At 36.2% G+C, this 16,442-nt stretch overlaps 2 protein-coding genes across 13 annotated transcripts in view; one reads left to right on the top strand and one right to left on the bottom strand.

Moving 5' to 3' along the window:
- Positions 1-14,449, bottom strand: part of LOC128248848 (centromere protein I-like) — a 34,886-nt gene extending 20,437 nt beyond the window's left edge. For 3 of the 11 annotated variants that reach the window (XR_016243345.1, XR_016243344.1, XM_089358385.1), the window contains exons 1-9: positions 12,484-14,449; positions 10,525-10,656; positions 10,082-10,212; positions 8,758-8,865; positions 6,500-6,586; positions 4,966-5,073; positions 3,311-3,478; positions 2,523-2,643; positions 1,820-1,902 (exon numbers count right to left, since the gene is read on the bottom strand). Coding sequence is in view for 5 of the 11 variants with exons in the window: in XM_089358385.1 (XP_089214511.1) it covers positions 1,820-1,902; positions 2,523-2,643; positions 3,311-3,478; positions 4,966-5,073; positions 6,500-6,586; positions 8,758-8,865; positions 10,082-10,212; positions 10,525-10,656; positions 12,484-12,586 (1,041 nt within the window). In the remaining 6 variants the exon portion in view is untranslated. Of the gene's footprint in view, positions 1-1,819; positions 1,903-2,522; positions 2,644-3,310; positions 3,479-4,965; positions 5,074-6,499; positions 6,587-8,006; positions 8,103-8,757; positions 8,866-10,081; positions 10,213-10,524; positions 10,657-11,551; positions 11,676-12,483 lie in introns of all 11 variants that reach the window. The other 8 variants (XM_089358387.1, XR_016243343.1, XR_016243346.1 and 5 more) reach the window with 8 other exon arrangements.
- A 150-nt stretch (positions 14,450-14,599) lies between these two features.
- LOC106869229 (centromere protein I) overlaps positions 14,600-16,442 on the top strand; it is a 35,570-nt gene continuing 33,727 nt past the window's right edge. For both annotated transcript variants that reach the window (XM_089358388.1, XM_089358389.1), the window contains exon 1: positions 14,600-14,828. In XM_089358388.1, coding sequence (XP_089214514.1) covers positions 14,726-14,828 — 103 coding nt within the window. In that variant the 5' untranslated portion in view covers positions 14,600-14,725. The remainder of the gene's footprint in view (positions 14,829-16,442) is intronic.

Here is a 16,442-nt window from a genome sequence, read left to right as displayed (position 1 = left end):
GCAGCCTTAATAAAAAATTATATGTCCGAAATCAAATGTAACGATTGATATGAATAATTATTTATACAAAGATTGGAGCCTGGTGTTGCCATCCGGTTTCACCAGTCCTCAGTCAAATCGTTCAACCAATGCTAGCATGGAAAGCGGACGTTAAACGATGATGATGATGATGATGAAAATGGCAATAATTATCACCAATATGTTTTGCCACAGTGGCCATAAAGTCCATTACAATAAAAGAGAAATAAAAGTCTAAAAATAATTAGAACAAAGAAAAAAAAAAAAAAGATCATCATCATCGTTTAACGTCCGCTTTCCATGCTAGCATTGGTTGGACGATTTGACTGAGGACTGGTGAAACCGGATGGCAACACCAGGCTCCAATCTAATTTGGCAGAGTTTCTACAGCTGGATGCCCTTCCTAACACCAACCACTCAGAGAGTGTAGTGGGTGCTTTTACGTGTCACCCGCACGAAAACGGCCACGCTCGAAATGGTGTCTTTTATGTGCCACCCGCACAAGAGCCAGTCCAGGGGCACTGGCAACGATCTCGCTCGAAAACCCTACAAGGCCAGTCAGGCGGTACTGGCAACGGTCACGCTCAGGATGGTACATCTTATGTGCCGCCCGTACAAGAGCCAGTCCAGGGGCCCTGGCAACAATCTCACTTGGCTTGGCTATATACAGATGGCTTGGCTATATACAGATGAAATGTGAAAATATAATAAAGTAACTGAAATATAACAGATACCTTTAATTAAACATTGTGTGTAGAGTAACACATGGAAAGAGATGATTAATTCATTGCTACTCTCTCCTGGGACAATTTCAGTAGCATAACAGATTTCGTAACAGAAGAGACTGCTAACACCTTGCTTAACCTTTCATTATTTTGGCTATAATAAAGATACAGATAATAAAGATAGGCACAGGAGTGGCTGTGTGGTAAGTACCTTGCTTACCAATCACATGGTCCGGTTTCAGTCCCACTGCGTGGCACCTTGGCCAAGTGTCTGCTACTATAGCCTCGGGCCGACCAAAGCCTTGTGAATGGATTTGGTAAAAGGAAACTGAAAGAAGCCTATTGTGTGTATGTATATATATATATATATATATATATATGTGTGTGTGTTTGTGCATTTGTGTTTGTTCTCCCACCGTCGCTTGACAACCAATGTTGATGTGTTTATGTTGCTGTAACTTAGCAGTTCAGCAAAAATTACTGATAAAATAAGTATTAGGCTTACATAAAATAAGTCCTGGGGGTCGATTTGCTCGACTAAAGGCGGTGCTCCAGCATGGCCGCAGTCAAATGACAAACAAAAGAAAAATAAAAGAATCTTGGGCTTGTACAATCAGGACTGACCTAGTGCTAAAACAACCAACTCTTTAAATAAACCTGTTTTAGCACTTTTTATTAAAGATTAACCAATCATGAAAAAAATGAGAAACCTGTCTTTCATTAACCATATATTACAAAATGATGTTTCGCATTGATTATATAAATTGAAAAATATATAATAATATATAAGCAAACGGAAAACAGACACAGAAGGCAACCAAATCCTCATCAGTAATCGTCCAAAGGATCCAATGACGAAATTGAAGCAAGTTAGCAATAACAATTTTGGAAGGGACGTAACTCAGTGCTACTCCTTGACTGAACCTAGCAATGTTCCCTAAGACTACATAAATCTCACCTAACACTTAGAATTTGGGAACTTTAATTTTTATCTAAAAAAAGAAACAACCTAAAAAAAAACAAAATAATGTACAATTATCAAAATCACAGAATATAAAAAAGGGCAAAATAAATACCTTAACACGACGCATGAACCCTGCTAACTTTGACAGAAACTCCTCCAGATAATCAGAATTTGGTACACTGTTTTCTAGAAAAGCTGAAGAAGAAAATAAAACATACTGGGTTTAGTGAGAATAAAAATCTGAGATAAGATGGCATACATATGTACACACACACACACACACACATATATATATATACACACACACACATATGTCAATGCCTATTTTGATATTAATGAAAACAATTTTACATTAACTTGAAGGGTTACTTTCTACTTTTCTACAATGCAAAATTATAATTCTTAAACAAGAATACTATTGACAGAGACTTCGAAGTTTTGGCCAGTTAAGCCATTGTTGGACTATCTGACAATGGCCTATCAGCATAAACTTTGAAACCATTGTCAATAATGTTCTTGTTTATGAATTATAAATATATGTGTACAAATATATGCATGGTGTGTGTGTGTGTGCGTGCATATGTTTATGTTTACACCAGTCTATACGTAATGTTGATGTTTGTGTCATGTAATTTTGTGGTTTGAGAACTCAAGTTAAAATGACCAACTGAAATCCTTGATGCCCCAGAATGGTCACAGCCGAAAGACAGACAGAAACCACTGCAAACAAGAACAACGGTGAAAGACGAGACAAAAGTCTTTTTCTTCTAATTACACAGTTAAGGGACTTCAAAGAGATTCCTGTGAAGACTTACCATCATAACAAGTGTGGTAGAGCCACCAATTAAACTGGCCTGTTATGTGTCGGTTTTTGTTGTATGTGATCAGGTACTGAAGCAATGGATTATCAATCACAGAACCGATTTGAATTGGTAGCTACAAATAAAGATTAATAAAGATATTTATGAAAAGACCAAGAATCACTGCTTGACAAAACCTTGCAATCCTTAAATCTAACAACAATGAATTGGTATCACACTTTGCATCAAAACCTAAAGAATTTTACAATCACAGCATCTATAAGCTTGTTGACAAATGAAATAAGGTTCTATGAAGGAATGGTCATTATGAGAACAATTAAATATTTCTAGAAACATAAATAAAAACTTTACAATCTGACATAACTTTCATTCCAACCTGATACTTATTGGTATATAAGATATGCGACTCTTATTCTTTAAAATTGCTCTGCATCTAATGCAGCCATAGACTAAAGAGTGCGATAAGCATAAGTCCACTAGACACAATCACAAGAAGTGTTACTAGTAATAAAGAATTGAAAACAAACTGAACTATCAGGGTCTAATAACACAAACTTCTAAAAAATTGCTTGATCTGTCAGCAGTTATGAGTAGGGATCACATACCTCAGTATCACATTACCCAGTATAAAATAAACCACACATACATTATACATGTCTTACATTATTTATTGACTGTGTTGTCTTTAAGAAACATTTGTTAAATACCTAAATCAGTATTTCTTACATAAGGGTTATTTCATCAAAATAGGAAGGAAAATAAAGACAAAAAGCTGGTCTTACTTGAATTTGATCGATATACTGAAGAAGGTCTTCGAATGTGAGTATCCTGCGGAATGAAACTGTTTCAGGAAAGTAGTCAGGCCTCATAATATCAGAAGTTGGTGCATAATCATTTACTGAAGATTGAACCTGAGGAATTAATTTACTCAATTTGGCTTTCTTTCGAGCCTGAAAAACAAGACAATGATATCATTATTTCACTTTCAGAGAGAACAATTTTCAGTGAAAAGAACACATAGCTAAAGTTGTAACATTCCTCATAAAATATTTATGGCAGGGGCTCTCTAGTGGGGCCTATATAAGATTTTGCTCATTAAACAAATCATGTGCAATAAATTGGTTATACTTCTATAATACACAAAATAGAAAAGTTTCTTTTATACGATTCCTAATGATATTTAATTATAAACATATAAAATGGTTTTAAACATAGAAACATTATAAAAATATATAAACATATTTTAAACAATACAAAAATGTTTTTAAACACTGACTGGTTATGAGGATCTACCCGAGTAAAATAGAACTCAAAGGGTTCCACAAATAAAGAAATGGTCGAGAACCACTGGTATATGGTATTGTGAATGTTGGAAATGAAATAACGAAAGAAAAAGGAATGTTTTCTTCACTTGGGAAAGGAGAATAAGAACCATCACCTTTGCAGAGCTTCACAGACTTGTAAGGTCAGTGGAGTTGACATCAAACAGTGGAGTTTGAACATCTGTAAATTAATAGTTTTGCCAGTGCCCCTGGACTGGTTCTTGTGCGGGTGGCACATAAAATACACCATTTTGAGAGTGGTCGTTGCCAGTACCGCCTGACTGGCCTTCGTGCGGGTGACACGTAAAAGCACCCACTACACTCTCGGAGTGGTTGGCGTTAGGAAGGGCACCCAGCTGTAGAAACTCTGCCAAATCAGATTGGAGCCTGGTGTAGCCATCCGGTTTCACCAGTCCTCAGTCAAATCGTCCAACCCATGCTAGCATGGAAAGCGGACGTTAAACGATGATGATGATGAAACATAGGCATAGACAAAGTTTCAGAGGGCTGCACTTGTAAAAAGAACTACCCCTATATTGAGCAAAATATTCAGTTGTAAGTTTTGGTGAGAAAAAGGAGACACAGCAAAGATGGTTAAAAGGATGCAAGACAAGTGTATCAGACGAACTAAGAGACTGTATAAAGCCAAGTGTAATTTCAATGCATCACAGTCTGACAGTGGCTTAACTGCTGAAACTTTGAAGTCACTGTCAATAGCAGTCATGTTTAAGAATTTTAAAATTGTCATCTAGAAAAATATAGAGTAACCCATCAGATTAATATAAAATTGGTTTTATTATAACTCAACATAAAAACAAACATTAACTCACACAATATATGCACACTACATTTCATGTAGAAATATACTCTAAATAATTGAGATTTATATATATAATGTGTGGGTAAGAGATGCACAGGTCGAAGTCAGAGAGCAATGATACAGTGTCACCGGGTCAAGAGGACAAGATTGGGGAGTAGGAAGTAATCACAGTACATGAAAGAGAAATGTGAGGAAGAGAAGAGATGTAAGTTAGCACAAGTTACTTTTTTTAAAAAAGTATCTGTTTTAAATCAAAGATGGATACGAGAACAAAAAAAAAAAAAAAAAAACTTACAGGACTTTTAGCAGATTTGTGTGCTAAATTTTTAAATTTTAATCCCCTTCGTATCTGAACACCTTGGATTACCGTTTGCAATTTTCGATTTGGTATTCTATAAAAACACTGAAAAGTAGAATAGAGAGCACCACCACCAATAATAATAATAATAATAATAACAACAATGGTTTCAAATTTTGGCACAAGGGCATCAATTTTAGTGGGGGAGGGTAAGTTGATTATATCCACCCTAGTGCTAAGCTGGTACTTATTTTATTAATGCTGAAAGGACAAAAGATAAAGTTGACTTTAGAGGAAGTGGAACTCGGAACTTAAAAAGTAGGCAGTTGGTAAGCATTTTGTCCAATGCCTAATGTTTCTGTCAGTTCACCACCTTTATTATTATTATTATTATCATCCTTTCTACTATAGGCATAAGGCCTGAAATTTTGCAGGAGGGGACTAGTCAATTACATCGACCCCCAGTGTTTCACTGTTATTTAATTTATTGACCCTGAAAGGATGAAAGGGAAAGTCAACCTCTCATCCTTTTGGGGGTCGATAAATTAAGTACCAGTGAAAAACTGGGGTCAATGTGTAATTGACTAGTCCCCCCCTGCAAAATTTCAAGCCTTGTGCCTATAGTAGAAAGGATTATTATAATAATAATAATAACAGGTTCCAAATAGATAAGAGTAGCAAATCACCCCTTTGTAGTATATGTGGCCAGTAGAAAAGGCTCTCCAGAAAAAATGACAGGAAATTTTGTCAACGGCTGAACATCAAGAAAATGAAGCAGCAAGAAAGTTTTGGTCAGGAATGTGGAGAAAAGAAGTTCAAGATAACAGGAAGTGAACTGAAATTCAAAAGTGAAATGGAAGATAGATCAAAAGAACAGAATATAAATGTTACAAACAAGAAAGTGAAAATGATGCTAAGAAAATAACAAATTGGAAAGCTCCTAGGCCAGAGGGTGTTCTGGGATTCTAGTTTTAAAATCTCACAAGCATGCACAGCTATATAAAACTATTTCCTATTTCTTAGGGACTCTATAGAAAATGAAACACCAACATGAATGACACAAGGAAAATCAGTTCTAATTCAGAAAGATAAAGAAAAGCAAGATCTATAACATGCTTACTATTCATCAAAAAATTAACTAGCCTCGTAGAAGATGAATTGCATAGCTTCCTGGAGAAGATAAAAGGATGCAGAAAGATGTCAAAGGGCACTAAATCAGCTGTATATCGATAGCATGATGTTAAATTGATATATGAATAAGAAAGAACATACTTGTTGGTTGGATAACAAATTTGGGATATAAAGAGACAGGAGAAATACCATTAAGTATCTCGCCTGGCATGCAAGCAATTCTGTCAGTTACTTGCCTTTAAAATGATAATAAATGACAGTAATAATATCTATGTATATATATTTCAGGCCATGCTTGAGCACAGCAATGTGTGTTTGCAGCTTTGTGTAATAATACTCTCTTTATTACATAGGTAAAACCGATAGTAGAAAAAATGGAAAAAACAAAAAAAATATTTACTTGGTATTTTGGAAGTGACAGCCCAAATTTATCAGGTTGCAGCATCTTATATTTTGTTAGTAAACCAATTAATGAAGGGACATTCCCCTGAAAAGATAAAACATCAAATGACAAAAAGATATATAATTTAGATTCATTAATATTGAGTCCAGTGTGGAATGATGGCAGCAGAAATGAAAATAAGGATCTTATAACTTATATAATGTAGATATGGGTTACTGGAGTCGACAGTTCCAGTCTATGATATGTAACAGAGTCAAGTGCCTTCACTGTAAACATAGAGCAGTGATGCTTAGAGAGTATAAACTCTGACTCTTAAGTTGGTTGACAGATATCATACTAACAACACAACCAGCAGCTTTTGTAAACCATATTAACTGGAAAGCATTCAAAGGAGTTGAATCAAGCATGGAGAAGTCAACATTAAAATGATGATGATAGACAGATAGGCAGATGGATATAGATATGCTTATTAAATACAAAATTGGAACTGTTTATGATGCTAATCTCATATATGCTGTGTACCAGTTCATTAATATGCTCACCCACTCTAGCACCATTTATGTAAATTAGGTCAGGCCTAGTTCAGTCAGTGCTGCACACTATTGTGTCTCAGTAAACAAGTAATCAAATCCTGACTTCGGATTTAACAAAAGCCGAAACTAATCGATTAGTTAGCTTGATCCTTCTCACTGGCTGTCAAAAGGCCTATGATTTAACCAGGAGTCCAATTGTCATGATGATAATTTTGTTTGCTATTCTAATACACGCACACAGATAGATATGCATAAGTAGTCTTCAAGTTTGTATGTTTGATTTTTGTACTCTTCAGTCTTTCTGAAATTCAAAGAGATAAATCTCAGGAACAACATACACACAAACATCACTAATCTAAATATTGAACTACTAAGAAAATTAGTCAAATGAACCAAACCTTAAGGACTACCTGTTCACATTTAACTGTACAAGCAGGTCAGTGTTTCGCCATGCAAGTACTGGTTAAACGAATATGTGACTGAGGCATTGTTTTACAGTTGGATGCCCTTCCTGTTGCTAACCCTTATGTGATTTGCAAGTAAAGGATCGCTTATATCAAATGACTTTGAAAGAACAAAGTAACAAGCAATTTGTTTACAGAAGTGACAACAACAAAGCCACTCATAGAAAATGAGTTCTGTACAGTTTGAACAATCAGATACATACTTGCATATGTGTGTGAGTGAAAGAGAGAAAAGAGAAAGCTCATGGATAAAAGGAGAGAGAGAGAGAGAGAGAGAGAGGGAGAGGGAGAGAGAGAGAGAGAAAGAGAGAGAGAGAGAGAGAAAGAGAGAGCATATTCAAGATTGTGTTGGATAGAAAATAGAAACTTGGCAATTTAGAACATTCTGGAAATTCCATTAATTAGTCACAGAATTTGTTTGACAGCAGCCACATCACAAATCAATATTTTCGTTTTTTACAGAACAGACAATGAGTATTAAATAACGATTGCAATGAAACACGTTACCATTTTCTTCCCCAACAAAATCAGCTCATTTATTCGGAATAATGTAACATCAGGATATGAAGTCAGTTGATTCAAAATGTAACAGATTTCTGGAAGCTGAAGGAAGCGAAACAATTTCAAAATGTGAGCAGAAGCAGTCCGTTATAAACTGTAGACTAGAATGCATTTAATACAAACCATTTTGTTATCCTCTCTGCTTCTTTAATAGAAAAAGCTTTCATTTCAAAGAATTCTTATCTAATTTAAAACTTTGCAGCATAGATTTTATACGAGAAACTTTTGTGAAGTTATGGTTCTGATATTAGCATCAAGAAATAGTTAATTACTTCCAAATTTTTGACTATTTAGAAAATTGAAAGACATAAGCAGTGTATTCTATAAGATATATAGTCATGAAAGAATTACATTTCAGATGACAGGCTATGGACGATATATAATATATAGGCATGACTTTCGGCTAAGAAGTTTGCTTACCAACCACGATTCCAGGTTTAGTCCAACTGCTTGGCACCCTGCACAAGTGTCTTCCACTATAGTCTTGAGCTGAACAGAGCACTGTGAGTGGATTTGGTACATGGAAACTGATAATAGCCTATTGTGTGTGTGTCTCACTATAGCTTGACAACTGGTACTAAAGAATTTGCACCAACTACAAGCCAGATAACATCAGAAAATAAGGTTAGCAATTCTGGCAATTTTATCAGAGATAAACCGTATAGAGAAACCAAAGAAGAATTAGTAGAATACTTACAATTTCATAATTTCTGAGAAGATAAAAGAACACATTGTACACGGCATGAAGCTTATCATAGGCATCCATGTATGGCATGACAAGTACAATCCAGTGAAATACTAATTTCTGAAATATTAAAAGAGAAACCTGATTAATTTACACAATTTTGTAAAGGAAATCAGAGATATGCAATGTGCAATAAAATTGATCTTACAATTTCATGGCCTATTGGTGTGTTTACATCAACATTATCTGAGGAGAATTTCTCCGCTCTAGAAACTTTGGGCAGCATATTGTCTTTTCTATGTTCGAGTGTACACAAACATATTAAATTAGTCTGGCTGGGTGGTAAGAAGTTTGCTTTATAACCACACAGTTCTAGGTTCAGTCCCAGTCTGTAGCACTTTGCAGTGACCAAAGTCTTGCGAAAGGATTTTCATCATCATCATTATTTAACGTCCACTGCTGGAATGGGTTGGATGGTTTGACTGGACTGACACGCTGGAAGGTTGCACCAGTCTGATTTGGCATGGTTTTCTACGGCTGGATGCCCTTCCTAATGCCAACCACTCCGAGAGTATAATGAGTGCTTTTACGTGCCACCGGCATGTAAAAGTGTCTGACCTGACTGCAATTTTGCTTGACTTGATGGGTCTTCTCAAGTACGACATAATGCCAAAGGTCTTGGTCATTGACTCTGTGAGGCCCAACACTTGAAAGGAACTCAGCCACTTTGCCTCCATGAGGCCCAACACTCAAGAGAAACTCAGCCACGTTGCCGCTGGGATGCCCAGGAAACTGAAAGAAACCTGTCTTGTGCATGTGTGTCTGTCCCTCACCATTGCTTCACAACCAATGTCTGTTTATATCACCATAACTTAGCAGTTTGGCAAAAGAAACCAACATATTAAATACCAGAATTTAAAAAAAATAAACACTGGCAATGATTTGTTCAACTAACACACTTCAAGGCAGGGTCCAAATGTGACCAATCTAATGATTGAAACATGATCAAAGATAACCGTATTTCATTCAATGTCGCTTACTCTGGCTCTGGTTGTCAAACAAGCAGAGACTCAAAAAGGCACACACACACACATGTATATATCTTATAGCAGAAGACACCTGCTCAAGGTACCACATGGCATGACTGAACCCACATAGTAGGACTGGGAAGCAAACTTCTTACTATATAACCAAGTCTACACCTATGAATGTGGAAGTATCATCTGTTAGGTGTATCACATTAACTTGCAAAGCACAACACTCAATCTTTTGTAATAGAGCCAAATGGATTTGTTTCAACATGATGTACAATGATAAAACGTTTTTATACACTCACCGTGAATGATGTATTAGCTTTTTCTGAAGTAGCGTGATGATTTATACATGATAGAAGTCTGATGGCTGCTCTTTGTGGGAAAGTTGTTTGTGGGATACAACATCGAATGAGATCACAACTGATTTGACTTCCTAATAAGGAAAATAAAAAAATTAAAGAAAATTAAAATGAAACAAGAATAAACTGTGTGTGTGTGTGTGTGTGTATAAATTATATTAGAGCTAAATTTTAGAGTTTGCATAAAGGGAAAAGAAAACACAATATCCCATCCAACAATAAGGTATTTTGCACATCAATGCGCAACAGAACTCGGTCCTCTGTCATCTCTTTTGTAAGGCTCAGCATTTTGAGACCAGCCTTCAGTACTTAAAGAATGAAACATTAAACCTGCAGAGAAAAATAAAGGAAAAAACAAAAAAAAAGGGAGCATCAATAGGTCTCACCATATCGTAGACTTGCAGCAACATTAACCAGTCCTAGAATATGTTCATGTGATAAACCTACAGCTTGTGCACAGACTTTTACATTAACAAGGCAGGTTTTCAGCTTCCCTCTTGGTTTCTTGTCCGAACTTTCTGTAAAGAGAAGGACACAATCACACAGATGTAATATTAGATTTCAGTCAGTTTATTTTTTTGATCCTCACAAATGTTAATAACTAAAAACTAGAAGAATGTTATACATTTTGGTCATTCTTAAAAATCATTTACTTTAGCTTCAATATTTCCAGTAGAGAGAATTGGAACAGGTGAAACCAATCGTGAGTGCTGCGATATCACAGTTTGGGAGACATATACACATGGATATATTGCCAGCGTTGATTTTCTTCTGTTCATGGCGGAAGTGGTGGGGAAGTAAACTCTTTACTCACACCACCATGTCTGTACAGCAAATGCATGTATAAATATAGAAAATCTAAACTGATAATAGTTGTGTAACCCAGGTCAGCCCTAACTAAGCGAAGCTATAAAGAAAAGGCAGGCAAACCAGCCATGACCCTTCCATGAATTTTCTTCATAGAGCACACTTAGGACCACATCATCCAAAGTGTTCTCTTCTGAGATGGTAAGATGTCACCTACAGGGAATTTAGAAACTATTTCTAGTAAGTTAAATAATCATGTAGATAATCCCACATAGGCTAACTGACACACAAAGCTGATAATACCAGAATATCATAGAAAAATACTCCAATGTATAAGCATTGCTCTAAAGAGATTTCATTCGTTATCATTTAGAAGAAGAGAAACAGAGGAATGTAGGATGTATTGTTTTCAAATTTCAGCTCAAGGCCAGCAACCTCAGAGAGGGGATAAGTTGTTTAAATCAAACCCCGTACTCAACTGGTACTTGTTTTATCCCCCCCCCCCAAAAGGATGGAAGGTAAAGTAGACCTCGATGGAATTTGAATTCAAAATGTAAAAGCAGATGAAACATTTTGCCTGGCATGTTAATGGTTCTGCTAGCTTACCTTAACAAAAAGAAAAAAGAGAGTCGTATGACTTCTCGTGTGTAGAACACATTCGCAAAAAGGTGTGTGTGTGTGGGGGGGAGGTTCCGATTACATATTCTCCATCTGGACCCGCAAACATTTTCTGATGATTCCAAAAGATAGAAAAAAAGTTATAAGGGGCTACATGGGGGTGTTTAAAGCAGTATTGCGCATTTATTCTAATAACATACTTTTGTTAGTTAATATGCTTTTTCTTAGACACACGACCTCGTTTAGTTCGGGTTCACAGTAATGTGAAACAAGGAAGGTGGTCGTGAGATGTGCTACAAAGAACAGCCAAATCTCCCCTAAATCACACACCTTTCAGGACAGGGAGGGGAAACAAAAAAGTATAAATTTTCAAAAATCTTTTCTCAGAAAAAGATGTCCACCATCATTTCGAAGGCTGTGGCGTAAAGAAAAATTGGAAATTTCCTCGTCAAAACGGAGAAAATTCAACTTTGTCACTGTTCGTTTACCGTCATGATATCACAATATGATTTTTGTTTGGAAACACTTCCTTTCCATATGAAAGATATGGTTTAAAACAAAACTGGAAAAAATTCTCAATAAAACACGAATAAACACATAAACGCCTTTTCCATTTTGTCTACTGGGACAATGAGAAATGTTTCTCAAAGATATATAAACAAGAAAAAAACAATGTTTATCTATACACACGAGACACAGAGCACGTAAATGGCTTGGAGCAGCAAAAAAGTCACAGAGTGTCATGTATACCTTTTCAACTTTTACCTGTTTCAGTCAACAAACAAACGTCACAAGGAAATAAACACAGAAGAAAGAAAAAAATGTGGATCTTTGAAGATGTTTTCAATGAGGTTGGAGAAAGAGAATTGAAGAATTCCATACAGAAAACAACAACAAAGCAGAAAACAATAAAAACATACCATCACATATGTAATCAATATTGCTTTCCAATGATTCCAACATTTTTTCCAGTGACGTCTTCTTTGACGATGAAGAAGGTGACGAAGGAATATTAACAGCCATCTCAAATATTTGTAAATAAACGGAGAAAGGAAAATTTAAATTTCCCGGCTGAACACGTGACTTATATCACTCACTGACTGTGTAAGTCAAAGTAGAATGTATATTCTTCGACACATTTGCGTATTCACATTTCGTATTAGTCACGGAATTGCTGATTTTAGGAGTACACAAGCTCGGGATTTTATTGTCAGATATTTCAAAAACTTTACTTTAGTTTTAGAAGACTTGTGGGTTTTGTTTGGGCATAAGATAAATTTTATTTGTAAATATAAAATTTTATGCTCGTGCATATATGCGTTGTGTATGTGTGATTGCATTTGTGTGCGCGTGTTATGAGCCGTATTAGTTTGTTTAGGTAAAAACTAGCGCGTCAAACAAGCCAACGAAGCATCTCTACAACGACAGTCTACGTCTCAGATTAATGATTAACCTGAGGCTCAGGGGGCTTTTTAAATGGCATGTCTAAGGAAAATTTATCTTCAATTTAGTGACAGTGCTGCCTGCTTCTCGAAAAGGTTGTGTATGCCTGGTCTACGACGTAGACTCTGCGTAGACGTTTAACTTGCTAGAAATAGCAGCCAAATTAAGGCAGCAAACTGGCAGAAATGTTAGCAAGCTGGGCGAAATGCTTAGCGGTATTTCGTCTGCCGTTACGTTGAGTTAAAATTCCGCTGAGGTCGACTTTGCCGTTCATCCTTTCGGGGTTGATAAATTAAGTACCAGTTACGCACTGAGGATCGATGTAATCGACTTAATCCTTGTTTGTCCCCTCGTGGGCAATAAAGAAATAAGAAATAGCAGCCAAATCGTTCCCAAATTACATTATATTGTCTCACAGAAGGTCGCATTAAAGAATATGTTCTTCAGCGCATTGGCATAGGAAAAGAGACGGGACGGTCACTGCTGAAGAAGCTTTTATTTCAGATCTCCTCGATCGGTACTAATTAGGAGTAAGAGCTTAGTTAATATGGAAAAAAATATACATTTTAAGTACATTTATTTTTTATATATTACAATTGCATATTGAATTAGTAATTAATCATGTGTAGGTGGTACTGGACGTGACAGGCAGCGAAGGGCATACTTTCAGGCCTATTTGCCGTCTATGCCCAGACAAGAGCAGGACGACCGGATTTCTTTAGGCGTCCGCAAACCTTTCTTGGAGCATCTGGCTCTTTAGTGCTAGTAGGAGGTTGGAACTGGATCTGTGACTGTGTGGGCTTATCAAACAGGAGAGGAGGGTGAAAAAGCTTCGCAAACCTGTTCGGACGATTTCAACAGTCTCACAAGGATCGACTAGATTTCTCTTATATGCCAGCGTAGTCCTGGTCAAACCGCATCGGGTCATCCAGATCATATCTCTAGATATGATCTGTTGAGCCGCAAATAAGGATAGCGTAAGTTGTCCACAATTTAAAGTAGTATTTGTATTTTTTTCCCATGCAAACTAAGCCCTTACGGTAAACCGCTCTCACTCCTAATTAGTACCGATCGAATAGAACTGAAATAAAAGCTATTCGAGCTGTTACTGTCTCGTCTTTTTCCCTATGCCGATGCGCTGAAGAACATATTCTTTAACGGGACCTTTAATGAGACAGTATAATGTAATTTGTGAACGATTTGGCTGCTATTTCTAGCGAGTTGAACGACTACATAAAGCCTACATCTTAAGCGGGCCGCACTATTCACAAAATTGAAGGTGAATTTTCGTTAGACATGCCATTTAAAAAGTCCCGTGGGCCTCAGGTTACCCATGAGTCTAAGACATAGACTGTACATTGCAGAGAGATGCTTCGTTAGCTCGTTTGACGAGCTAGTTTTACCAAAACAAACTCCTATGGTTACACACGCGCGCACATATACACGACTATAAGTTTTTTATATTTACAAGTAAAATTTATCTTATACATAAACAAACCCACCGTACTTCTAAAAAATAAAATAAAATTTTTGAAGTATTTAACAATAAAATCCTACTCCTAACAACAGCAATTTCGAGGATAATACGAAATGTGAATACGCAAATGTGTCGAAGAATATACAACTACTTTGACCTACACAGTCAGTGAGTGATATAAGTCACGTGTTCAACCGGGAGATTTAAATTTTCCTTTCTCCGTTTATTTACAAATATTTGAAATGGCTGTTGACATTACTTCGTCACCTTCTTCATCGTCAAAGAAGACGTCACTGGAAAAAATGTTGGATTCATTGGAAAGCAATATTGATTACATTTGCGATGGTATGTTTTATTATTATTTCCTCCTATTTTTGTTGATGTCTTCTTTCTGTCTGGAACTCTTATATTCTCCCGCTTCAACTTCGTCAAACGTCAACGATTCACATTTGTTCTTTCTTCGCCGTTAAATTGTTTTTTCGAGGTTTGTTTGTTGGTTAAAACAAGTAAAATGTAAACAGGTATGCATGACACCCTGTGACTTTATGTTGCCAAAAGGTATTTTTTCATTTTTGTGTTGTGTGTGTAGGTTGGCAGATCTTAAATGTTTCTCTTGTCTATATATATTTATTGAGAAACATTTCTCGTGGCCCCAGCAGATAAAATGGAAAAGGTGTTGCCCTGTTTGTTTGTGTTTTATTGAGAATTCTTTTCCGTTTTATTTTAAACTATTTATTTCATATGAAAAGGAAGTGAAAGTTTCGAAACTAAAATCGTATTGTTGTGATATCGTATTCCCAGCTGGTTGTATTTTGATAATCATGGCGGTAATCTGACGCCCACCTAAGTTTGATTTTCTTCGTTTTGAACGGAATTTTTTCCATTTTTTTTCCACCATGGCCTTCAGAATGATTGTAGGCATGCTTTTATAAAAACATTTTTGAAAATTTGTTTCTTTTTTACCGCCTCACCCCTATATCATTCCCTCCGGACTGGTTTTGGCTTTTTTTCATTTTTTTTTTTTCTTTGACACTTCGCTCATAAAAACCACAGGCAAAGTATTTTCGATTAATGAAAGAAACAAAAAAATTGTAATATTTTCAGACAAAAGAGATTTTTAAAAATTGCTTTCCTTAAAACAAAATGCTGTCCATTTCGAAGACCGTGGTGAAAAAAAAAATTGGAAAATTCCCCATCAAAACGGAGAAATTCCAACCTGTGCGGAGGTCCATATAAATCTCCGCCATCAGAATGACTTAAATATAATTTCAGTGTTTCGTGATTTGTCAATTTTTCTTAAGAACAAGTTCTCAGATAGATATTGGTACACAATACCTAGTATTACTTCATTCCTTTTAAATCTAGTCCAAATTCCTGATATTGTGGACTTCTCGGACCCGTCTTCCCTGCCACTTGACAGAAACATAGTCTTCTGCTTAACTGTGTCGTTTTCAGTTATTACGTTTCGTTGTCATTACGCCAGTGTGAGGTGGGTGAGACATGAGTCAACTAGGTGATGATCTAGCTTCAAGTTAGGATGTAGGAGAGACACCAAGAAATCGTAGGCTGCAATTAGATGCCAAAGGTAGATGAAGAGAATAGAAGAACGATGAGATGTTCCTGCAAGGAATCTATATTCTGCCGTTGAAATTCAGGTTAATGGCAGGAAAAGAGGATAAAACTAAGAAGACATCTAAACTAGAGAATGATTAAGTGTAATAAGAAGGATATAGAAGATTTTCTTTTTATTCCTAATAATAGGATACATAGAGGGAACAAACAAGGACAGACAAAAACATATATGTGGTCTTCAACCTTTTACAAGTGATCTATCGAATGGGTAATTAATGGATGTGATAAGAAGAATATAGAAGACGCCAGTGGTATGATACATAGCATATTCAGTCGATTTGATGTTGAGGGTCCTGACCTCTTACATCTTTGATCATGTGGTGTTTT

The sequence above is a fragment of the Octopus bimaculoides genome, chromosome 10, assembly GCF_046866305.1.
Source record: "Octopus bimaculoides isolate indiv1 chromosome 10, ASM4686630v1, whole genome shotgun sequence".
NCBI classification, from domain to species: Eukaryota; Metazoa; Mollusca; class Cephalopoda; order Octopoda; family Octopodidae; genus Octopus; species Octopus bimaculoides.
Note: the sequence above shows the minus strand (reverse complement) of the source record. Positions and strands in the feature narration are given on the sequence as shown.